General features: G+C 39.1%; 1 protein-coding gene and 1 non-coding gene across 2 annotated transcripts in view; both read left to right on the forward strand.

Annotated features, from left to right (window-relative positions):
• Positions 1-397: 397 nt before the first annotated feature.
• Positions 398-487, forward strand: trnap-agg (transfer RNA proline (anticodon AGG)). Its single transcript is given in 2 exon segments — positions 398-433; positions 452-487. It is a non-coding gene; the product is annotated as a tRNA-Pro (tRNA).
• Positions 488-4184: 3697 nt separating this feature from the next.
• LOC127580507 (transportin-3-like) overlaps positions 4185-21735 on the forward strand; it is a 48606-nt gene continuing 31055 nt past the window's right edge. Inside the window, 11 exon segments of the mRNA XM_052034085.1 lie at positions 4185-4516; positions 10586-10786; positions 11592-11665; positions 12204-12360; positions 12904-13047; positions 13762-13937; positions 15064-15202; positions 16471-16617; positions 17609-17716; positions 18930-19021; positions 20354-20493. Of these exon segments, the coding sequence (XP_051890045.1) occupies positions 4397-4516; positions 10586-10786; positions 11592-11665; positions 12204-12360; positions 12904-13047; positions 13762-13937; positions 15064-15202; positions 16471-16617; positions 17609-17716; positions 18930-19021; positions 20354-20493 (1498 nt within the window). The 5' untranslated portion in view covers positions 4185-4396.

Consider the following 21735-nt stretch of genomic DNA (forward strand, 5'->3'; position numbering starts at 1 on the left):
CTCTATAAGTATACAGAAGTACAGAGCTTCTCTGCACTGTATTCATACACAGAAACAGACAGCTATCTTGCAGTCTACAACACAAAGAAAAATACAGCTAACCTACACTGTATAAATACAGAAACACACAGCTGTTTTGCTCTATATATACAGTTATAGAGCCACCCTGAACATTATGCAACAAAGTGTCTGGGTCATTCAGTGAGAAGTTTGGGGTTGGACTGAGGAGACTACCTTTCTTGGTGAGAGCACCATCGCTGGTGATTCTGTGTGCTGACACTACGTGGAGACTGTGGTTCTGTAACCTGAGATTCACCCTTTACAGTTGCTGTTTGCACGAAAGCCACAGAAATGTATGTGTTCTTAATAAGAAAATGTAGATGAACATCTGGAAAAGGGCTCGTTGGTCTAGGGGCATGATTCTCGCTTAGGGATCTATCAAGTCTGAAAATGCGAGAGGTCCCGGGTTCAAATCCCGGACGAGCCCTATTTTTTTCTCCCTCTCATAGGATATACAAAAATTACAACTCTACCTGTTATATCTGTATTTTACGAAGTTTCCTTTCTGTATAGTTTTATTATTGCTGCCTCAGACTTCTCAAATAAACTGAATCACAATTAGCCTTGTGTTCCTCTCAGGATATTCAGCACAAACATTGTTCATCTGTGTTCCACTTGTTCACATGCTGAATAAGAACATAAGAAATAGAATCAGGAGTTGGTCATTCAGCCCCTCACAGGCACTCTGTCATTTAATAAGACTAAAGCTGATTTCTTACCTCAGAGCCACTTTCCTTCATTAACCCCAAATCCTGTTATTCCTTAATATCCAAAATATGATTAATCTCTTTATTGAATGTCCTCAGCAACTGAGCCTCCATAGGTCTATTGAGTAGACATGTTCCCGTTGTTCTCTGGAGAAGAAATATCTTCTCATCTCTCACCTGAATGGCTGCCCTTTATTTTGAAAGTATTATATCTGGTTCTAGACAACCCATTCAAAGAAATGTCAACTCCATGTCTACATTTTCAAGCTTGTAAGAATTGTGTATGTTTCATTTAGATCATCTTCCATTCTTCTAAGCTCATGGGAACATTACTCCGGCTTAATTAACCTCTCCTTGTAAGGCAAAACTGCTATCCCAGAAATCTAGTGGACCTTCACTGCACTCCCTCAATTGCAATTATATCCTTCTTTGGGTTGGGAGATCAGATCTGTGCATGATATTTATAAGCAGACTTAATGGTTTCCTGTATAACTGGAGCAAGATATCTCTGTTCTTGTACTTAAATCCTGTTGTAATAAAGGATAATGTACTTTTGCATGTTAAAGGTATTATATAAATGAAATTTGTTCAATTGCAGCAGCAAATTCACACAACCACACAGTCCTGAAACTGCAAACCAGATCTGGTTGAAATGTTTGGATAGAATGGTTTGCTTCATGCCATTTCATGTTTCTATTTCAGCCCAAGCCATATGGGCTTTGTTAAGATATTCTAGTAAACTTTCAGACATATAACCCCAGCTGTGATTCAGTGGGGAACAATCCTGCCTCCGGATCAGAAGGCTCAGAGTTCACATTTTACTTTGGAGATTCCAGAACATAATCCAATCTGACACTGCAATTGAATGCTATGTTTTGGTTGAAATATTAAACCAAGACCCCATTTGCCAATTCAGGTTGAAGTAAAAGTTCCTTTGGTTTCATTCAAATGACTTACCCCCAATGCATTAGTCAAGATTTACCCCTTAAGCAACATCACTGAGAAAGATTACCTGATTGTTGTACATGCGTTGATATTAGTGAGAGCTTGCTGTGATCATTTTGGATGACGTGTTTCATATATTACAATTATATCCACACTTCACAAATACTTAATTAGATTGCAAAACGGTGTGGATGGTCCTGGAAGTTGATGGGGAAAGAGGGTCCAAGTGAGAGGAGCCTATACCCTCTGAGGGTGGTAGCAGATCTTCTTCAGGATACTCTGAAACATCCTACAGCTAAAGAATAACTTTTATAATGTAAGAAATTTGGGAGTTCATTTATGCATGGCAAGATCCTAAAACAACAGTGATTGAAATAATCAGATGTTGTTTTTAATGTGGGTTGAGGGGATAAATATTTACCTGACAATGGGGAGAACTCCTCTGCTCTTTGTAAACAGATGGACCTCAGCCTAGTGTTACAGATATAGGACCTTCAGCAATCTGAAACCTATTTCACCATTCTGTTAAATAACAGTTAAGCTGTAGCTTAGGTGATTTTACACTGGTGTTCAATAGTTCAGGAAAAAAATGTATTTCTCTGTAAACCTAGTTTGTAATGTAACATTACAGATAAATTAAAATCTAAGAGGAAATTTGAAATGAAGGTAAAATACACAAACAGAAAAAGATTGGATGACAATAGAGAACATGAAGGGGTTAGAGAAGAAATAAAATGAACAATTGGGAATTCAGAGAACCATGAAAAATATTATAAAATATAAAAAGAAATAGCAAAGTATTCTAAAAGTAAATAAGCAGCAGAAGTATGGGGATATGGATCATTATGAGATACAAACAAAAGGATCACAGGTAATGACAGAAAAATGGTTTACGTGACCACAGCCGCTTGTAGTTATGTGGCACTATTATCATAGGAAAACATTCCAAAGTGTTTCACAGGATCATTATCATTCCAAAAGCTTTGTCGAAAAATTAGGTTTTAAAGAGCCTCTTCAAGCAATTGAGAGACAGAGATAGACAGAGAGCAGAAGAGAGGTTTAAGAAGGGAATTACAGAACTTACAGCTTAGACAGCTGAAGACACAGCTGCTAATGTTGCAGGGAACAGTAAGAGGCTAGAAGAATGTTGAGTGGCCAATGAGTGTTCCAGAGGCGGTCAGACCAAGACTTTGCATAACTGATGTACCACATGTTCCTTATTATGTTGCAGCTTTCTTAGCCTTTCAGTTACCACTACCAAACTCACCACCTTCCCTTTCCTGTGTGTTTGTGACACAATGTCTTTTTCTTGGAAATGGTCCCTTCACTGTGGTATAATTGGAGGTGAATGCATACTGTGGTGTCAGTCTAGGTTCCATATAGAAATTCACCAAATATGTTCCTTATGACAAATCCTACAGTCTGGCTACTTGGTTTCAACCTGTCACGTAGTCAATGATATTTGCTATTTAGGTTGTAGTTAGGGCAAGGCATGTGAGTATGCAACCTTTACAGTGGTACCTTTGTGAAAACCCACTTTGAATAACTGTTTCATAATTCCAGCATTGCACAAGAACTGCATGTGATCACTGAGGAAGCTACTGTATGGCTCAGCAAGTATGCATATACTGACTGGCTGATGGCTTGGAGCAAGGTTTCTCAATGAGGTGTACATGTTATTAATTAAAGCAACAGACACTTAAATGCTACTAATATTTATCAACAATGCTCTCCCCTTCAAAGGAACTACATATTTGAAGCCCTGATGAAGACCTTTCAGCCCCACAATTTAACCTATGGATATAATTAATGGAAACTATTGTTTAATTTGTTTTGTAAAAGACATTTGAATAAGTACATGGATCGGAAAGGCTTAGATGGTTATAGGCCAAATGGGGAACTAGCTTAGGTGGGCACTTTGGTTGGTGTGGATGAGCTGGGCCAAAGGGCCTATTTCTGTGCTGTATTACTCTATGACTCTAATTTGTTCATAGCTGAGCTACATTTTCATTCGGCTACCCACTTGGTTATATGATCTAGAGCCAAGAAAATCCCCCACATTTCAATTTTGACATTTTCAATTGACTACCCATTGCACCCTCAAAAATCTTTTTATTTCTTGAGGGGTGGGGGTTGTCACTTTCAGATTCCACTACAGTTCTTGACATGCAACAACAAGGAGTTACATGAATGCAAGCCTTGGTATTTAACAATGTTTTCTTTGCTTTGCACCTCTGTTATGTTGCCACGTTGCTTTGCCATGTCTAGTGTCTCAAATTGCAAGCATTTAATGTCACTGCTAAGATGAATATCATTGTCAAATGGGAAGCACTGGACAAGTCTGGTCAGTACACACCCAAGGTAGCAGTGATGAGCTATTCCGGGAAGCAGAGGGTCCGAGGTCCGTCATGTTCTCTCTCCCCCCAGTCACTTCCTGTCTGCATGAAGTGACGGTCCGGTGTTCCAATCGGAGCTCTTGTTATGTGAGGCCAAGTTCCGGTCTGGACTCAATGGCGGCTTCGAGACGCTGTGAGGCGGTTTCAAATTAAAGAACTGAACTTAAACCTTCGTCGTGACTCCCGGGACGGACTAAGCCGCTTGCTGCTGGAGATCGAGCGGCTCCGGACCCAGAGTCCCACCTCCTTCGTGCCGCAGCCCGAGCGGGGCCGCAGGCCCAGGACACCATGGCGGTGGACAGGCCGTCGCTCACTGTGGTTTACCAGGCCGTCAAAGCGCTTTACCACGACCCGGATCCGGCCGGCAAGGAGCGCGCTTCCGTGTGGCTCGGCGAGTTCCAGAGATCGGTAAGGGGAAGTTGTCAAAGTTGTGGAGAGAAGGGGAGTGAGCGCGGTGACCGAGGCCCGATCTCCACTCGAGGCCTGGAGACCCACAGAGGGAGGCAGAGGTAGAAATGAGCACCGCGTAGGGGGCTGGGACCCGCCAGTTAGCAAACTTTATTACATTCAAAACAACTTCACTTCAACGCAGGGATTTTTTAAAAAGTTGCCTCTGATGGAAGACACAACCTGTGACGGTGGAGCCAGTGAGCTCCACTTTCATCTCAGTAACTTCACAGTTGATATTTGCCCATGCTCATCCTCAAGTGAGGATCCTTGTTTGATGTAGAAAATAAAACTGTTCAAAAATTCAGCACGTTCAATCTGTTTGAACTTAATATCAATAGTTTTATATTTCGCCTTCTAAAAATGTAATACTGCTGTCTTGGTAAAACAAAATTAAAGTGGTAATGTTCTAATAATGGCTCTAGCTGAATGAAGACAATTAGACAGTACATTGTTAGTGATCCACTTTAATGTCAGCAATTATGCATTTTAGTATTTAGTTTGAAATTCTGAATAAATCACATAGAAAAAATAATAGTAGTAGAGAAAGGAAAGCAGTCTAATGGTTCTGTAAGGCCTGCTTACAGATTTAATATAAAGTTGCCCAAATATTAGTCTAAAAAGTTAAAAATAATCGAGTGAAGATTGAGAGAAGTTAACATTTTACAGCTCATTTCATATTCTGATGAAAGGCTGATCAGAAATATTAACCCTATTTCTCATTTCATAGTTGCTGTCTGACCTGCTAAGGAGCTCCATTATTTTCTGTTGGGTTTTGTGTGCAAGGGTTTTTATTTTTGCTTTGGGATATTCAGAGGAGAGGAAATCAAATATTTCCAACTTCTTTTTAAGGCTTCCTTCAAGCAATTATATTCGAAGATGCACATGAAATTAATTTGATATAATTTAAATAATTAGAAAGCAGAGAAATTGGAACAGTGTACAAATTCAGCAAGCCCTACTGTCAGTAGTTATCTCAGATGCTTAAACTGGGTGGAGGGAAGAGAGAGGGAGGGATGTCTAAGTCAAGGGAAATTTGTAAATTTGAAGTCAAAGGCATTGAGTTCTATATCAGTGATAAACAATGCGTGACAGGAAGGGAAAGTAAGGTACATTAGCGAATGGCAGCAAAGAAATATGGTTTTAAAAATTGAAATTAAAGGGCCTTTATTTGTGTGAAGTTTTTGAAAAAAGATAGAAGAATTAATGCTGCAATTAGAATTGATCTAATTAGTGTTACAAAGGTGAGGTTTTATAGTGAAATCCATGTAATCACAGGGAGAATATGCAAACTCTACACAGACAACACTGGAGTTCAGGATTGAACCCAGGTCACCTGAATCTAAGGCAGAAACACTTTATTTCTCAGTTGAATATATATGTAATAAGAACAATGATTATTTTTTTATATTCATCAGTATTTATGTGACATCATACCAATCTAACGTTTATCTAATGTCATTGGTATGATGTTACATAAATACTGATGAATATAAAAAATAATTAGTTGTTCTCGACAGGTATATATTCAACTGAGAAATAAAGCTTCCACAAGAACAATGACTTATCTGGGACTGAATTTATAATAAAGCATTGAATTGAAAGAGAGATTTATATTGTTGAAGAACAATTGACAGAGTTTTAGAAATCAGAAAAGGATGACCAAAACAATTGAAAAAGGAATAGTATAAAGTCAGTGTAAATTTGCATGAAACATAAACTTTCATGATTGTATGAAAGGGAAACTATTTTGGACGTCATTGATTTTTTTGAGGATCAAAAGGATTTCTAGGGTGGATAAGGGGGAAATTAGGATTTTCCAAAGGATCTGGATATGTGGCACAAAATTTTGCCTATGAGATTGGGAACCACATAGGAATGGATAGAGAATTGGTCAAGGTACAGAAAAAGAGGATGAATAAATGGGTCATGTTCAGGATGACATACTGTTACATGGGCAGCCGCATTTAGCAGTGCAGTGACTATTGGCATGTACAGCATTGGGTTAATGAATTGATTGAATGTACTACGTCAAATGTATCTAAGCTTATTGATAATAAATAACTTGTTAAGAAGTAAAGCTCTAAAGCTTACAAAGAGATATGTGTATCAGAAAGAAGGTGGCGGTGAAATAGAAGGTTATTCATTTTGGTTGGAAGTAAAGAAATGTTTTCATTGATTAAATATTTCAAGGAGTTGGGTTTCCTTGTGCATAAAAGACTAGAAGTTAATGTGTAATTGTGTTAATAGCAATTAGGAAAACAAATGGGGAGCTAGTCTTTATTACAGGAGAAGTAGGATACTAGAGTAAGTAGATCTTACTGCATTGGTGCTGGGGATTGGTAAATCCATGAATAGAGTATTGTGGTGTGTTTTAATCCTTGTACCAAGGGAATAACATTCTTCCCTATGAAGTGGTTCTGTGGAGGATAACTATTGATTTCTGGGATGAAGGGCTGGTCCAAAGGACCAGTAAGTTGAGTCTATACTAAATGGAGTTTGGAATAATCAGAGAGAATCTCATTTAAGTATTTAATATTATGAGAGGTGTTGGGGGTGTGAAAGGTGAAAGGCTGTTTCTCCTAACTGGAAAATCTAAAATGATGGGATCACAGATTTGGGATAAGGAGAAGATCACAAAGTCACAGAATAATTACAGCATTGAAGGGGACATTTAGCCTATCAAGTCTGTAATAGCTCAATGCAAGAGCAATTCTGCTCAACTCACTCCCCTGTATTCTCCCCATAGCCCTGAAAATTATTTCCTTTCAGTACTTATCCAGGATCCTTTGAATGCCATCATCAAATTTGCTACCACTGCTCGAAAGGCACTGCAGGGAGCCTTGGCTTTGGGCCAGGGAGGTAGAAATCAACCAGGAAATGGAAATCAAAAAATTGCACATGCTGGAAATCTGAAATCAAAATGAAAAAAAGTTCTGGAAATACTGAGTATGTCAGGCAGTATCTGTGGAAAGAGAAACAGTTGATGCTTTAGGTCGAAGACTTTTCATCAGAACTGGCAAGGAGAAAATACAAGTTGGTATCAAGCTGCAGAAAGGATAGGAGAGGGATGGATAGGGCAAAGAAAATATCAATGGAAAGGTGAGGCCAGTGTTGCCCTGGGGATAAGCTGTAAACAAGGTTATCTGATTGATGGATTAATGGAAGTGGTTAGGGAGGGAGAACATGGTTCTTTGTCCATAAAAACTGAAATGAGGGCAGTTAGAGAGTGAGTACATAGACAAAGGAGTGTAATAATTGCATACATAGACAAAGGAGTGTAATAATTGAAGACACATACAGATAAGTCAGAGTGGGATGGAGACTTAAAGTAGTAACTAACAGGAAGCTTGGAGTTGTCCCTGTGGATTAACTGTGGGTGCTCTCCAAAGTGTTCACCCAATCTGGGGAATAGTGGATTTGAAATTGCCTGGTCTAACTCCACCAGTGGTTATTGAGAGGAATTGTTAGAGCCCAAACCCTGGTTACCTTCAACTTCTTGAACCTTTGGTGCTTTATAAACAGAGAATTTTAAAGTATTTGTTATTGAGATATGAGTAGTATTCATAAGATGGGTGAGTGAGTTGCTCTGAGGATATTAAACCTAACACAAGTTTAGAGTGAAGTTAATTTGGGAAAGCCAATTTGTTTCCTGAAAGTAATGGAAAACAAGTAAAGCTGCAGATGCTGGAATCTGAAACTAAAATGGAAATGCTGGAAGAACACAGCCAGTCAGGTAGCATCTGTGGAAAGAGAAACTAGTTACAATTTTGGTTCAGGAACCATTCATCAGAACTGGGGGAAGGATGGAAGGTTGTCATTTTTCAAAGCAGAGCTGGAGAAAAGGCTCCCCCCTGCACCGCACCACCCCCCCCCCCCCAATTCTACATGCCTGTGATGTGTTGTGAGCAAGTTTTTCATTGTACCTGTACCTCACTGTATTTGTAAATATGACAATAAACTCAACTTGACTTGAATTCTGCTTTGAAAACTCTCAATCTCCAGTCTTTTTCTACCCCCCCCCCCCCCCCCCCCCCCCAGTTCTGAGGAAGGGTCCCCAATCAAAAACTAATTTCTCTTTCCACAGATGCTTGAATGGCTGATGTCTTCCAACATCTGTTTCCTTAAAGTCACTTTCCAAATATTAAATTTTATTTTCATAATTGAGCATCTAGAGATCTGAATTTATAATCTTGTGGTTGAGAGCCCATCAACATCACTTGGTATACTCGGGTAATCTTTTTTTTGTAACTGCTTATGATTGAGGGAGTTTAACAAGGGTTCAACAGATTGATTTCTGGGGATGTCAGATTTATTTTATGAGGGCCTATATTCTTTCAAGTTTGGAAAAATGTGAGGTGATCTCATTAAAACAAACAAATTTTGTAGGGGGCTTGATGGGGTGGATGTGGAGATGATAATTCCCCTATTTGAAGTGTTTGGAACCAGATGCCACAGTCTCAGTGGGAAAAACAAAAAGAAAAACTGCAGTTGCTGGAAATACTGGAGGAACACAGCAGGTCAGGCAGCATCTGTGGGAAGAGGAATAGGGACAACTTTCAGATCGAAAACCCATTGTTAAAAATGGGTCAGCCATTCAGGACAGAAATGAGAACAACTTCTTTCATTCTGAGAATCTTTGGAATTTTCTTCCCACAAAGACAGTGAAGACTTGGTTACTGAGTATATTTAAGATAGGGATTGACAGATATTTAGATCTTAAGGAAGTCAAAGAGGTTAGTGCAGGAAAGTGGCGCCGAGATCAGTCGTTATGCTGTCAAATGGCAGAGTAGGCATGAAGGACCAAATAGCCTACTACTTCAAATTCTTATGTTCTCAGCTATATAAGGCTGTGGAATAGACTTCCAAACTTTTATCATCCTTTGCATAGAAATGTTCTGTTCCTCAACTCTTGAAAAATCTGGCTCTAATTTTTAGGTTTTTAGAACACTGTTTTGATGAAATTTGTCCATGGTTTTCATGACTTTGTGATGTTACAAAGGACGTGACTTAAGTCCAGTCACTGTTGTAATACAGGAAACATGGCAGCCAATCTGCTGTTTGAGTGAGATAGTGATCAAATGATCTGTTTTTAGTATTTTGATTGAAGGATATACTTTAGCCTGGAGCAGAGAAGAATTCTCCTTCTCCTCCTCTTTGAAATAAAGTTGTGGGAGATTTCATTCCATCTGAGAGGAAACACCTTGGTTTAACATCTCATCTGTGTTGGCATTCCAGCAGTGTAGCGCTCTTTCACTGCCACATTGGGAAAGTAAACCTAAATTTTATGCTTCTAGTTTCTGGGTTGTGGAACTTTCTGGATATTTAATGAAAGGGACTCTGAGGTGAGTTTATGAAGGTCAAAAACCTAGGACTGTTTAAAAATCTGGTGAATGCTCAGATAAACTTGATCTCATTTTTCTAGACTAAAGAGCTAATAATGACAGGGAGGTCCACCTTGCCAAGGTGACTGGGTGAGCCAGTTTTTCTTGATCTCAATGGTTTCTACCCTAGTGGAACCTGGTATAAACAATGGTTCCTGTTAACAGTTTTGCTATTTAATCATTGGGAATGTTCATGGGAGTCATTGGCTTGACTGCAAATGCAGATTAAAACAGAGCCTGTTACAATCTTTATAATGGAATTAAATGTTCAGGCCATGGGGCCTGTTGATGCAGGAACAAAAGGGTAACCAGCAGCCTTTTTGTGTGATAGGTGATGTACAAGTAATTATTCTGCGAATGCCTGGATAATCTTAGGCATTATTTGCTGTAAACATTGAATCCACACCAGTGCAACATTTGATATATCCCATGATACCTACCAGTACAATGCACATTTATCTTGAGCTTCTTACTGTGAATATTCAGCTATGCAAAAACAATTAGTTTTTTGTTATTGCTTCTTATCATATAATTGAGATCAAATGAAATGAAATTGAAATGTATTGGATTAAGATGTCTTTGGGATTTCCTGAGAGAATTGTGCCTGTCTGCCTTATAACATTCCCTTTTGCGCCTCCATCCTCAGGTGTATGCTTGGGAGATTGCAGACCAGCTACTTCAGTTACAGCAAGAGGTGGAGCTCTGCTACTTTGCAGCTCAGACAATGAAGATGAAAATTCAGACATCATTTAATGAACTTCCCCCTGAAACACATGCGTCTCTACGAGACTCGCTACTCACCCATATTCAGAACTTGAAGGACGTATCTCCTGTGATTGTTACACAGGTCAGTTTTGGATAAGAAGGATTGTGTACAATCCCTTCTCTATCTCTGAATATTATTATGTAAGTCATTTGTGGGAGTTGCTCAACTAATGGCCCTCAGTATTTATTTATAAATTGCTTTATTTGTTCTGCTTACTTTGTGGTGTAAACACCCTATCTGTTGCAAGATGACATGAAGTGTGCATTTTCCCTGTGTGATGGTAAGTACTACTCCCAGGTTATTCAATGCTAGACCTTGTTAACTAATTGTTTCTTTGCCTAGAATGGCAGTTTTGCAAAGGCCTAAAGTGCACCATGGGAAACTGCACATGTATCGAACCAGGGTCTTGAACCAAAATTGTATTAAAATCCCCCTAAAGTGATTAAGCAACCAGACATAAGTGGAAATAGATTAAACCAGATCTTGGAAGAAGATGATGGACAACAGGGAACATTATCATGCACTGGAGGAAATGGTTCCATGATCACTAGTTATGAAACGTTTCTTTCAGATATCCCCAATCTGCATTCTTCTTCCCTGGATTTAGCAAAGTGATGCTAAACTCAACATTAAAGAACCGTTGGCCCTTCTAGGGATGCATTCGACCCAGATAAATCTGTTCTCTGCTGACTAAATTTATGTGCACTGTTATCCAGTCTGAGACTGAAAAATTACCACCTACTGAATTATGGAATAAAAATTGACAGATGAGCAAGAATAGTGATGAGGATGGTTCAACATTGGTTGCTTCTGAGAGTTTTGCTTTGTAGAATGGATGAGATTTTATGCTGGGTTACAGGTCCTGAAGTAGTTTTTCTCTCTTCAGCTGGCTCTGGCGATTGCAGATCTTGCCCTGCAGATGGCTTCATGGAAAGGATGTGTGCAAATGCTAACTGAAAAGTAAGTGACCAGGGGGGTGGGGTGGGGGGGGGGCGGTTTGGGGCAATTTAATGAGAAAGCAGAAGGAGCTACTTCCTGATCATGGTTCGGCAAAGATAACCAAGGATGATCCTTCCCTCCAATTACTTACCCTTTCCATGCATCATTATTTTACTTGGAGGTATGCAGTAACCTGTTCATCCATCCCATCTGTCACGTTAAAAGGCCTTCATCTGTTGAGACAAAAAGATATATTTTATGTTGCGAGTGCTTACCAAAGTGTGAAGCAAACTTTGTGATTTTGCGAAAGTGTACTAATAACTGGAAAGCCTACACTGTACTAAGAGATCTCCCTGACACAAGCTGCATGGTTTTCATTCCAATTGCGCTTGTAAAATATGAACTTAAATTCTTTTATGTTGGTCTTGAAATGTACAGGGGGAAACAAACGAGGCAATTTGCAGGAGGTGTGGTGACATGATTGTCTTTAGGCAATTGGTTGGTTCTGATTGCTTTTAATCTAAGATGTGGCTTTGATTCATCATCCCTTTAATTTCAGGTATGGCAGTGACCCCTCATCCCTGTCCTTCTTGTTAGAAATCTTGACTGTGCTCCCAGAGGAAGTTCACAGTCGCTCCCTTCGAATAGGAGCCAACCGCCGCACTGAAATAATTGAGGACCTGGCATACTCCTCAAGCACAGTGGTATCCATGCTGGTATGTATGTAATGTTAATACTGGAGGGTAACAAATCTTAGAGTTCTGATTTCTAATTAAGAAGATAACTTTTTCATTTTATTCCTCCTTAGAAATTTTTGGGGTAAATCATATACATGCATTGAAGGAGAAGATTACTAAGCACAAGCCAGATTGAGTACAAAAGAGCACGGGGAAGAGGGTTAAATTAAAAGTTATATGAGGAAGAATCAGAGGAGGCTCTTAAGAAGTCTAAATTTCAGCATGACCTGATAACCTGTTTGGGACTGTCTTTTTACAAGTTGTTCTTTCTAATCTTAATTCTGTATTTTGAAGTTTATGTGTACATGTAAATTTTGGATGAGGTTAAGTTGATCCACCCCTAGTGGATGAACAGGTTGTCCATATGAAATGTCAAGATGTGTATGAGAATTATGACCACTTTGAGGTACCAGTGTGCAGGCAGTCAGTTGCAGACCCGTGCATGGATTCACAGCTTTTGTAAATCAGGAATATTTTTTGCTTTGTCATGAAGATCCATAATGGCCATCTCTTTTTCCCCAGACAGCCTGTACAGAGAGTTGTGGCAATGAGGAGAAGACTCTGATGAAAGTGTTCCGATGCTTGGGCAGCTGGTTTAACCTGGGTGTTTTGGATAGCAACTTCATGGCAAACAACCGACTACTGTTAATCCTTTTTCAGGTTTTGGTGAGTCCTTCAGGGCAAACTTCGTGGTTGATATTATTACTTCAGTTGACCTTAAATTTCCCTAAGTTGGGAAAGTTTGCTGATAGCTGCTCGTGGTTTCTGCTGTAGGTCATGGCCTAGTTATGAAAGACACTGGTATGTAGTTGTTTAGATATTTTCGTGATGACTGATTGATGGCATTTTACTGGAACAGCATGCTTACTGGAACAACATGCTCACTGGAATCAAAACCCAGTGAGATACCAGGTGCCAATTATTTAGTTGACAGAGGATCCTCCTTATTCTAATGCCTCTGTGATACTTGTGTTGGAAGAAAAAATACTTGTGACATCACTCTACCTCCTAGAGTTAATGACTTTTTTGCTGATACTCCATTATATCTTCATTGCTTGGTTGGGGGCATAAATGGTAGTTCAAGTGTTGCTTTTCAGCCATGTAACATAAGTATGACCATCTGTAGTAGGTTATTAAGGTAGATGATTGGCATACATGGTTTGTTCAATTTGTGAATTGTCCTTGTTCCTCTCCTACCAATATAAATTTTGTCTCTCTCTTTGACTTGTGCCATGGAGCTGGAGAGGACACCTAATAGGAAGAGTACTGCCAGCATCCCCTTTAGCATTTTTCAGTGAGGGTCCTTGTTTGTTGACTGTGGTGGGATCCCTGGTTATTCTCCCATACAAGCTGATGAATATTTGTCTTTTTTTCTTCCAGCAACGTGATGATACATCAACAAACCTGCATGAGGCTGCATCAGACTGCATCTGTTCAGCACTCTATGCCATTGAGAATGTAGAGACAACCCTACCTTTGGCTTTGCATCTATTTCAGGGTGTCCTGACTCTAGAATCTGCATATCATATGGCTGTGGCACGTGAGGATCTTGATAAGTAAGAATCTTTTTAACTTGACCATCTGTACATAATGCCACAATCTGATGTTAATGCCAGAACTCCCCTTGTCCATTGGACACTGGTGGTTCTGATATAAATGAGAGTGGGTTTATGGTGGGCATTGTCACACTGGCATAGTTGTTGAGTAACTGGGCTGGTCACTCATGGAATGTGAAATCATGAGTTCAAATCCAGTTACAAAAGCAGGGGGAATTTAAATTGCTACTTAAACCTGCAGATTTAAAAATGTATCTGGTTCATTAATGTACTTTAGGGAAGGAAATCTGCCATCCTCATCTGAAATGGTGTGAATGTTGGGCTTGAGTTTTTTAGATTTTTATTTTTGGTTCATTTCAGAGTGTTTTCTGTTATTTGGCAAAATTGAATCATGTTCATTAGTGAAAAATATCTTCAGGCAACTACATCAACTTTTAGTTTCTGTAATGAATTAAAACTACTTCATCAGCTTACAATATTTGCACATTCAAAGTCATCTATTGTCACCCATGTCTTTATTAATTTGGGTATTTTCCCCTGGGATACCCAATAACATTTGTGCACAAAAAAAATTAATTGGTCAGTGGGCTATGCATGTTGAAAGTCATGTTCTTCAAGGAAAGTTCATAGTTCACATTAAAACATATTGGTAACATTTTCTATATTTTTGCATAAAGATAAAATACACATTTTAATGTGAGTCTTCAGGGGTGCTTTCTTATTTATTTTAGTAAAAGCTGAAAGATCCCATATCTAACTTTATGTCACATCAGACATGGCGATGTAGTCGACTTTTAAATGCCTCCTGGAATAGCTGAGTGCATTGCTCAGAAGACAACTTAGTACTAACTTCTCAAGGGCAATTTGGGATGTTTGCCCTCAAGGCCTTGTAAAAAGGTTACAGAACTTCACAACGTAGTCTACCTGTGGTTTAACTGTTGTTTTCTACATGATTTTCCTGCTCTTTTATGCCAGTATAAATTAATCTGATTTAAGTGATGTGGGTGCTCTCTAGACCATAATAGATTTTTCATTTGCACTGTGTAATTTTTTTAAGAGGCATTTGAATGGAATTAATTTTACTCTGTAATTCATACTTATCTCGAGCCATTCTTCCATTATGCAGAGTTTTGAATTATTGTCGGATTTTTACTGAGTTATCTGAGACATTTCTGGAGGTGATCGTACAGACCCCGGGACAAGGGCTTGGTGACCTGCGGACATTGGAACTATTACTGATTTGTGCAGGACATGCACAATATGAGGTAGGGGTTGCAGTGTGGTGGCAGACATGGGCAAAGATTTAATTGCTTCCTTCTTGATCAGTTGCATTACAACTTTTCCTCATACTGATCTGAAAGTGGGGAGTTGAAACAGTTGGGGACTTGTTCATTTGGTAGAAACTGCCCTTTCTACCCCAGCCAAAGGGAGTTATTGCGTGTATGTGCCTGATAGTGAAGTATTGAGTGTTTGAGCCCTAATTACAGCCTGATCTTGCCCAGCCCCTGTCAGATTATGGAGAAGGAGACCTTGTGAGTTTATCTAAATTCCTCTTAAGTTTAGCTGAATTTTTGTGTACTCCTTCCCATCCTGGCTGAAATCAGCTAACTTGCCTTTAACTAGGGCTGACAGATTGAGTTCCACAATTTGGAATGCAAAAAAATGCTCTCAGCCATTGAAATATGAGCATATTACAATTGGAGGAGGGAGGGGGCAGGTTGGTGTGATGGTATGATGTTCAGAATCTTGTTATTGTGTATTTAGCAGATTGTTGGAATATTGACATGCATATGACCTTTACTGGATCAATTATTGTTACCGTACTGAGTAATAGTGGCCCCACTCTCAGTGTCTACTAGAACTGTGGAAGAAGGCAGCAATGCAATTATAGGGTGTGGTCTGTAACACTTGAGTTGTTTTTGGAGAGAGCTGTTGCACTGCTAAAAGGGAAAAGTTTATATTGATATTGCAACTTTCATGAGCATAGAATATTCCAAATTACAGATAAAGAGTACTTTTTGAAAGTGTAATTATTGCTCTGTCAGATTCTGCAGCCACTATTTTGAGCACAGTGGACCTCCACCAACAGTGTAGGTCTTGACTCAATATCTGTTGCTTATTGTGGTTGAAATATTCACTCGGCTTTCCAATGAATCTTACAAATGGTTTGTTTGCACTGAACTAAACAATGAACTAAATCCATGGTTCAGATTTGCAACAAAAACACTTCTGTGTTTCTGTTTTTGTTTCAGATTTCATTTGTCTCCGGTTTTTGATTTTTCGCTCACTGAGCCTCCAATTTACGTCTTGTCTCTGAGTCATTTCTGATTCTGTCAATGCTGATGAAGGTTGTAAAAACAAAAGTTTTGGAGTAGAAGGTGGTTACAAGTTTTTCACTGCTAGCATGAATGAATATCCACTTCTTAACTATTTTTTCCCGTGTTGTCAAAATTGGATTATTGGAGGTATTATATATTGTACTGAAGTGTTCAATGTCCTATTTCTGTGGTTACTGACTTCCCTCTTCACCTAGGTAGCAGAAATCAGCTTTAACTTCTGGTACAGATTGGGAGAGTATCTCTACAAAATGAGTGATCCATCACGCCATGCTGTCTTTCGACCTTACATCCAGCGACTGCTTCATGCCTTGGCCCGGCACTGCCAGCTGGAACCAGATCATGTAAGCTTTTGAGGAATTCACATGTGAAATTTTTTTAACCTGAGTAGCTAGCTGAGATGAGGTACTTTTGGAATCTGGGTGATGATTCATCAGAGTAACCAGGAGGAAATTGCCATAGTTTTGTCCATAATCTAAGAAGCCATGGAATTCTTGAGACTTTAAAAAGAACTAAAACATCTACTGTTTTTCCAGTTAGATCTTCAGTTCCATTTTCCTTCAAGTCCTTCCTAAATTGCTCTTTCCATCAATGTGAATCTAGACATAGTAGTGAGGGGATTTTCAACAGTGGTGATGTAACTGCAAAGTCAGTCCTGTTCTTGAACTTGCTGTTCTCAGCTGGTCTGATCAGGGTAGGAGCAATTGACAGTTTTATATTTATCCCTTTTCTGAATTGTTGCGATCAGTTGTAGCATTCCTCTTGACTCTCAGTCCCCCCCCCCCCCCCCCCCCCCCCCCCCCCCCCCCCCCCCCCCCCCCCCCCCCCCCCCCCCAACTTATGGCTGCCTCCCCATTCTCAATTCCGTTATTTTCCCTCCAGGCTTGCGAGTGCCTGGATGTGGGAAATGTGCTGCCACCTAGCAATGAAGTCAAATGGCAGCGTTTTTAAATTTCTAAAGAGCTGAGTCAATTTGACTGAGCCCAAGGACTTGTAATTTTATTTTTAAGAATGCTGACATGCATGAATCCGAGATGTATAATCCGAGATGAACTCTAAAGTCCACGATGAGCCATAGGAGATTAAATGGGCAGGGATAGTCTATGATAAGACAGATTTTTGGAAATATATGAAGACTGCCATTTGATCCTTCATCAACTCCTGACAAAACTGTGTATCCATTCTAATGCTTCATGATCCAGCAAGAATGAGATTTCTTCATATCTGTAACTCTAATAAAAGCTTGTGGGTTTTGTTCTCTCCTCCAGCCCTCTGACCATTGTCCAAGTTATATGGCTTGTTTACTTCTCTCTCCCTTGTTTCTTTCATCTGCAGGAAGGAATTCCAGAAGACTCGGATGACTTTGGAGAATTCCGGATGAGGGTGTCAGATCTTGTGAAGGATGTGATATTCCTCGTTGGGTCAATGGAGTGTTTCACACAGGTGATTAAACTTTATTCCCTAGATTCGTGTAGAGTTAAACCGAGTTGTGATTTAGGGGGAATATTGTGTGTATGCAGGAATTTGGATCCTGAAAGTGGTACTTTAGGATTGACTTCTAAAGGTATGATGGTGATGCAGCAGTTGTTACCAGACTAATAACCCAGAGTTTGAACCAACAATCCATACATGAGTTCAAATCCTACCCTAGTCATTTGTAATAGTGAATACAAAAACTACTGGATTGTTATGGGGGAAAAAAAATCACAAGTTCACCTGTGACCCTAATAGGATGACATTTTCTGTCCTCAACTGGTGTGACTTGTATGTGACTCCATATTTGGCTCTTATGTGCCCCCTGAGATTGCCTTGCACGTCACTCCATTGCTAGATTAACATGATTTAGTGCTACATGATAAAATGGAAAGTGTCTTCTCTTTGTCGTGGATTTTAATTTGGTGTTTGGTGTCCACGATAATTGCACTTGTACACAGGCTGGGCAAGGCAATTAAATGGGTGACTAGATTACACATTAGAGTAATAGCACTTACCATTATCTAGCATGTTGAATGCAGAGAACTATCCTGGGATCCTTTAAAAGAGTGTGATTAGACAAAAATTGGCACCAAGCTAAAGAAAGAAACCTTAAGGCATGTGATATATAGATTTAAGGAATATTTTCAACATCAACAATAAAAGTCTGCATTTGAAGCGCCATTAGTGCAGTAGAACATTTTTGAGACATTTAACAGGAATATAAACAACAAAATTTGATGTCTAACCACAGAAGGTGATTAAGGCAGATGACCAAAAGCTTGGCTAAAGAGATAAGTTTTAAGGAATATGTTAATAGACAAAAGAAATGTAATTTAAGAAGGAAGTCCAGAGCTTAGACTTTTTGGCTGAATGCGTGGCTGACTGTACTGGAGTGATTATAACCTAGGGATGCTCAAGAAGCTAGAACTGAGCAATTGATATCTCAAAGCACTAAAGCTGATGCTAATTGTAGGGGAATAGGTGAAATCACATTGGCCTTCAATGCCCTTGTGACCAAAATGCCCTTCACTGGTTAAAATTCTTAAAATAGAGTTATGAAACAAATCTGCCATAATCTAATGGTAAAACTCTTTTGTGGGGTTAAATAATTTATGATTTTATATTACTAATACTTCTGTGTAATGTTTAATGTCAAATACTACCTCATTTATCTTCTAAGCTCTATTCTACATTGAAAGACAGTGGACCTTCTTGGGAGATCACAGAAGCTGTTCTCTTTATCATGGCTTCCATAGCAAAGAGCGTAGATCCGTAAGTAGTTGAATGCAATTAAGGCATACAGGCATACTTATTACTGCAGAAGGGGGTGTTAGTTGCTCCCTGCTGAGCCTTCCTTCATTTTCTGAACTTTCTTCATCCCTTTCAATATCTTTTGTGTTCTTCATTTTTACCCCTTAATATGATTGATATTTGGTTTGGACTCAGTAGTCTGAAGGGGCTGTTTTCATGCTGTATCTCTCTATGCTCTATGACTGTTTCAAACCACTTGTAATATAGTCCATCAGTTGAAATGTGACAGTTCTTTGGTTGGGTGGGGGGGGGGGGTGGGATGGTGGGGGGGGGGTGGGGGGGGGGGGGGGGGGGGGTGGTGGGTGGGTGGCCTGAGGGGATGGAAAACAATACTCTTCTTCCTCTAAGGTTTTGTGGTAGTGAGTTTATACCCATTGTTGCTTCAAACATCAGTAGAAATATTTCATTAGTTTTTTTTGGGTCCTCCTTGACTTGGAATCTTTGGGTTAAAATGTTTTGTCTTGCTTATTCTTGAAGTATTTTTTAATTTTCCTCTTGGCATTTGAACTGTGATCTAGTTAGCAATTTATTAAGATGGATTTTAAGTTCCTTCATAATTTTTCTTTTTAGTTGCGTTGAAAATTGCTTATTTGTTCCCTTAAATAAAATCTGCCCAGGTTGTGTTCCCATCTCCTGGATCACTTCTAGATTACGTATTTGTGTGGACGTGGCTTTTTTAAAAAAAAGGCTTGCACTTTGCTGTTAATCCTTCTGAGCAAAGTAGTGGTGTTTGCATGGGAAACAAACTTCACATGAGCCTGATATCCATTGTAGAACTGATGGGACTTGATTACCAGACTGCTAGCTGTGAGGATTTTCCAGTGTTCTCTGGGAATGGGTACTTCATCAGGCTGCTGCGTTGTCACCCATGGAAGTATGGGGAACTTTCATTTTCTTTTTAACTTTCTTATCCCACTACCTCCCCCTATCAAAATTGATGGGCTCTTATTCCAGGACATAAGCACATAGTCTTCACTGACACCAATAACAGTTTTTGATAGTGTTTTTACTTTATCACACAATCTACTACTTGATATATCTGTTCTGGTGGAGATTAAAGAATAGTTACGAGTTCTATCTATAAGTGTCCTTTCTTAACTCCGACCATTAAAACTTGTATAAACTAATCATTTGTCTAATTGTTGTTTGTGGGATTTTGCTGTGTGCAACAAAAATGTTTAATGCATTTCTTTACATGACTGTTACTGCACTTGCATGTAAGACTAAATGTAGGGGAAAAAATCAGTTTGCTAACCTGATTGATTTTATTTTTGTGCCTTTTTGTTGTTGCAGTGACAATAACCCTACCTTAGCTGAAGTGCTTGAGGCTGTGGTCCAGCTCCCGGACACTGTGCACATTGCAGTCCGATTCACTAGCATTGAACTAGTTGGAGAACTGAACGAGGTTGTTGATAGAAATCCCAGATTCTTAGGTGTGTAAAATCATAGTACGGTGCTACAACTAAGATGGGTAATATTCTTTTATGGGATCTGGGCCTGTCATTGTCCTATATTGGATGCAAAGCCATTTTCTCTGTAGCTGTGACTTTACTCTGTACTGTTATTGTTTTACCTGTACTACATCAATGCACTCTGTACTAACTCAATGTAACTGCACTGTGTAATGAATTGACCTGTACGATCGGTTTGTAAGACAAGCTTTTCACTGTACCTTGGTACAAGTGACAATAATAAACCAATACCATTTTCTTTCTGTCTGGTGGGGGAAGTCACATATTTGGAAGGTGCCATTAAAGAGAAGGGAGTTCAGATGTCTTTGTCAGACACAAACTATGAAGCTGGTAGACAAGTATATGACAGAGAAAGAAATTAAAAGATTTGTTATAAGTTTTCAATTAAGTTAGGCTAGTGCAGACCACAAACACTGATTTCTGTGCTGGGAATATTCCATGGTCCTTTATTTCATAGCTCACTGTAGGATGTTAATATTTCCCTCCTTTGGCTGCAGGTTAAATTCATTTTGCTTGAAGTACTTTGAGATATTCCAACTGATGATTTGTTCCTTTTGGCATTTATTGTAATTTTTTAACTAGTTTTTAAAATATTTTTTTTGGGCTTTCCATGGGGTATTTTAGTTGGGAATTTAATGCGGACTGTTAACTGTTCATGTTTCCACCGTAAACCTGGATCACTTTGTCACATTGTAGAAAGGTGCCATAGGTCTCATTGAAAGAGCTGTTCAGATCATCCCAATCAGATCAATCCTACTCATTTCTCCTTTTCAATAATATGTTCAATTTCCTTTTGAAAGTTAGTGAATTTGCTTTCAACACCTTATTTATGCATTGTGTCATGGGTCATCTTAACTCACTGCATAAAGCAACTCCACATGTCCCACGTAGTTCTTCTGACACTAACTTTAAGGTTGGAATCATGAAGATCCTTTAAGATCATGGAAGGATTGGATGTGTTAGATATAGAGATGTTTGAGCATCATGTGAAGGAGTCCAAAACTAAAGATCTAAAATATTAGATAGTCTCTAATAAATTGATTTAGTAGTCAAGGAAAGAATTCTTTATCAGAAATGTGAGTTGGTGTGTAGTAGTTGAGGCAAATGTCAGAGATACTTTGGGGCAGTGAGATGAGTATATGTGAGAAAAATGCTAAGAGGATCTGTTGACAGAATTGATTGAAGTGAACTGGGAGAACATTG

Source organism: Pristis pectinata, chromosome 19, assembly GCF_009764475.1.
Source record: "Pristis pectinata isolate sPriPec2 chromosome 19, sPriPec2.1.pri, whole genome shotgun sequence".
Taxonomy (NCBI): Eukaryota; Metazoa; Chordata; class Chondrichthyes; order Rhinopristiformes; family Pristidae; genus Pristis; species Pristis pectinata.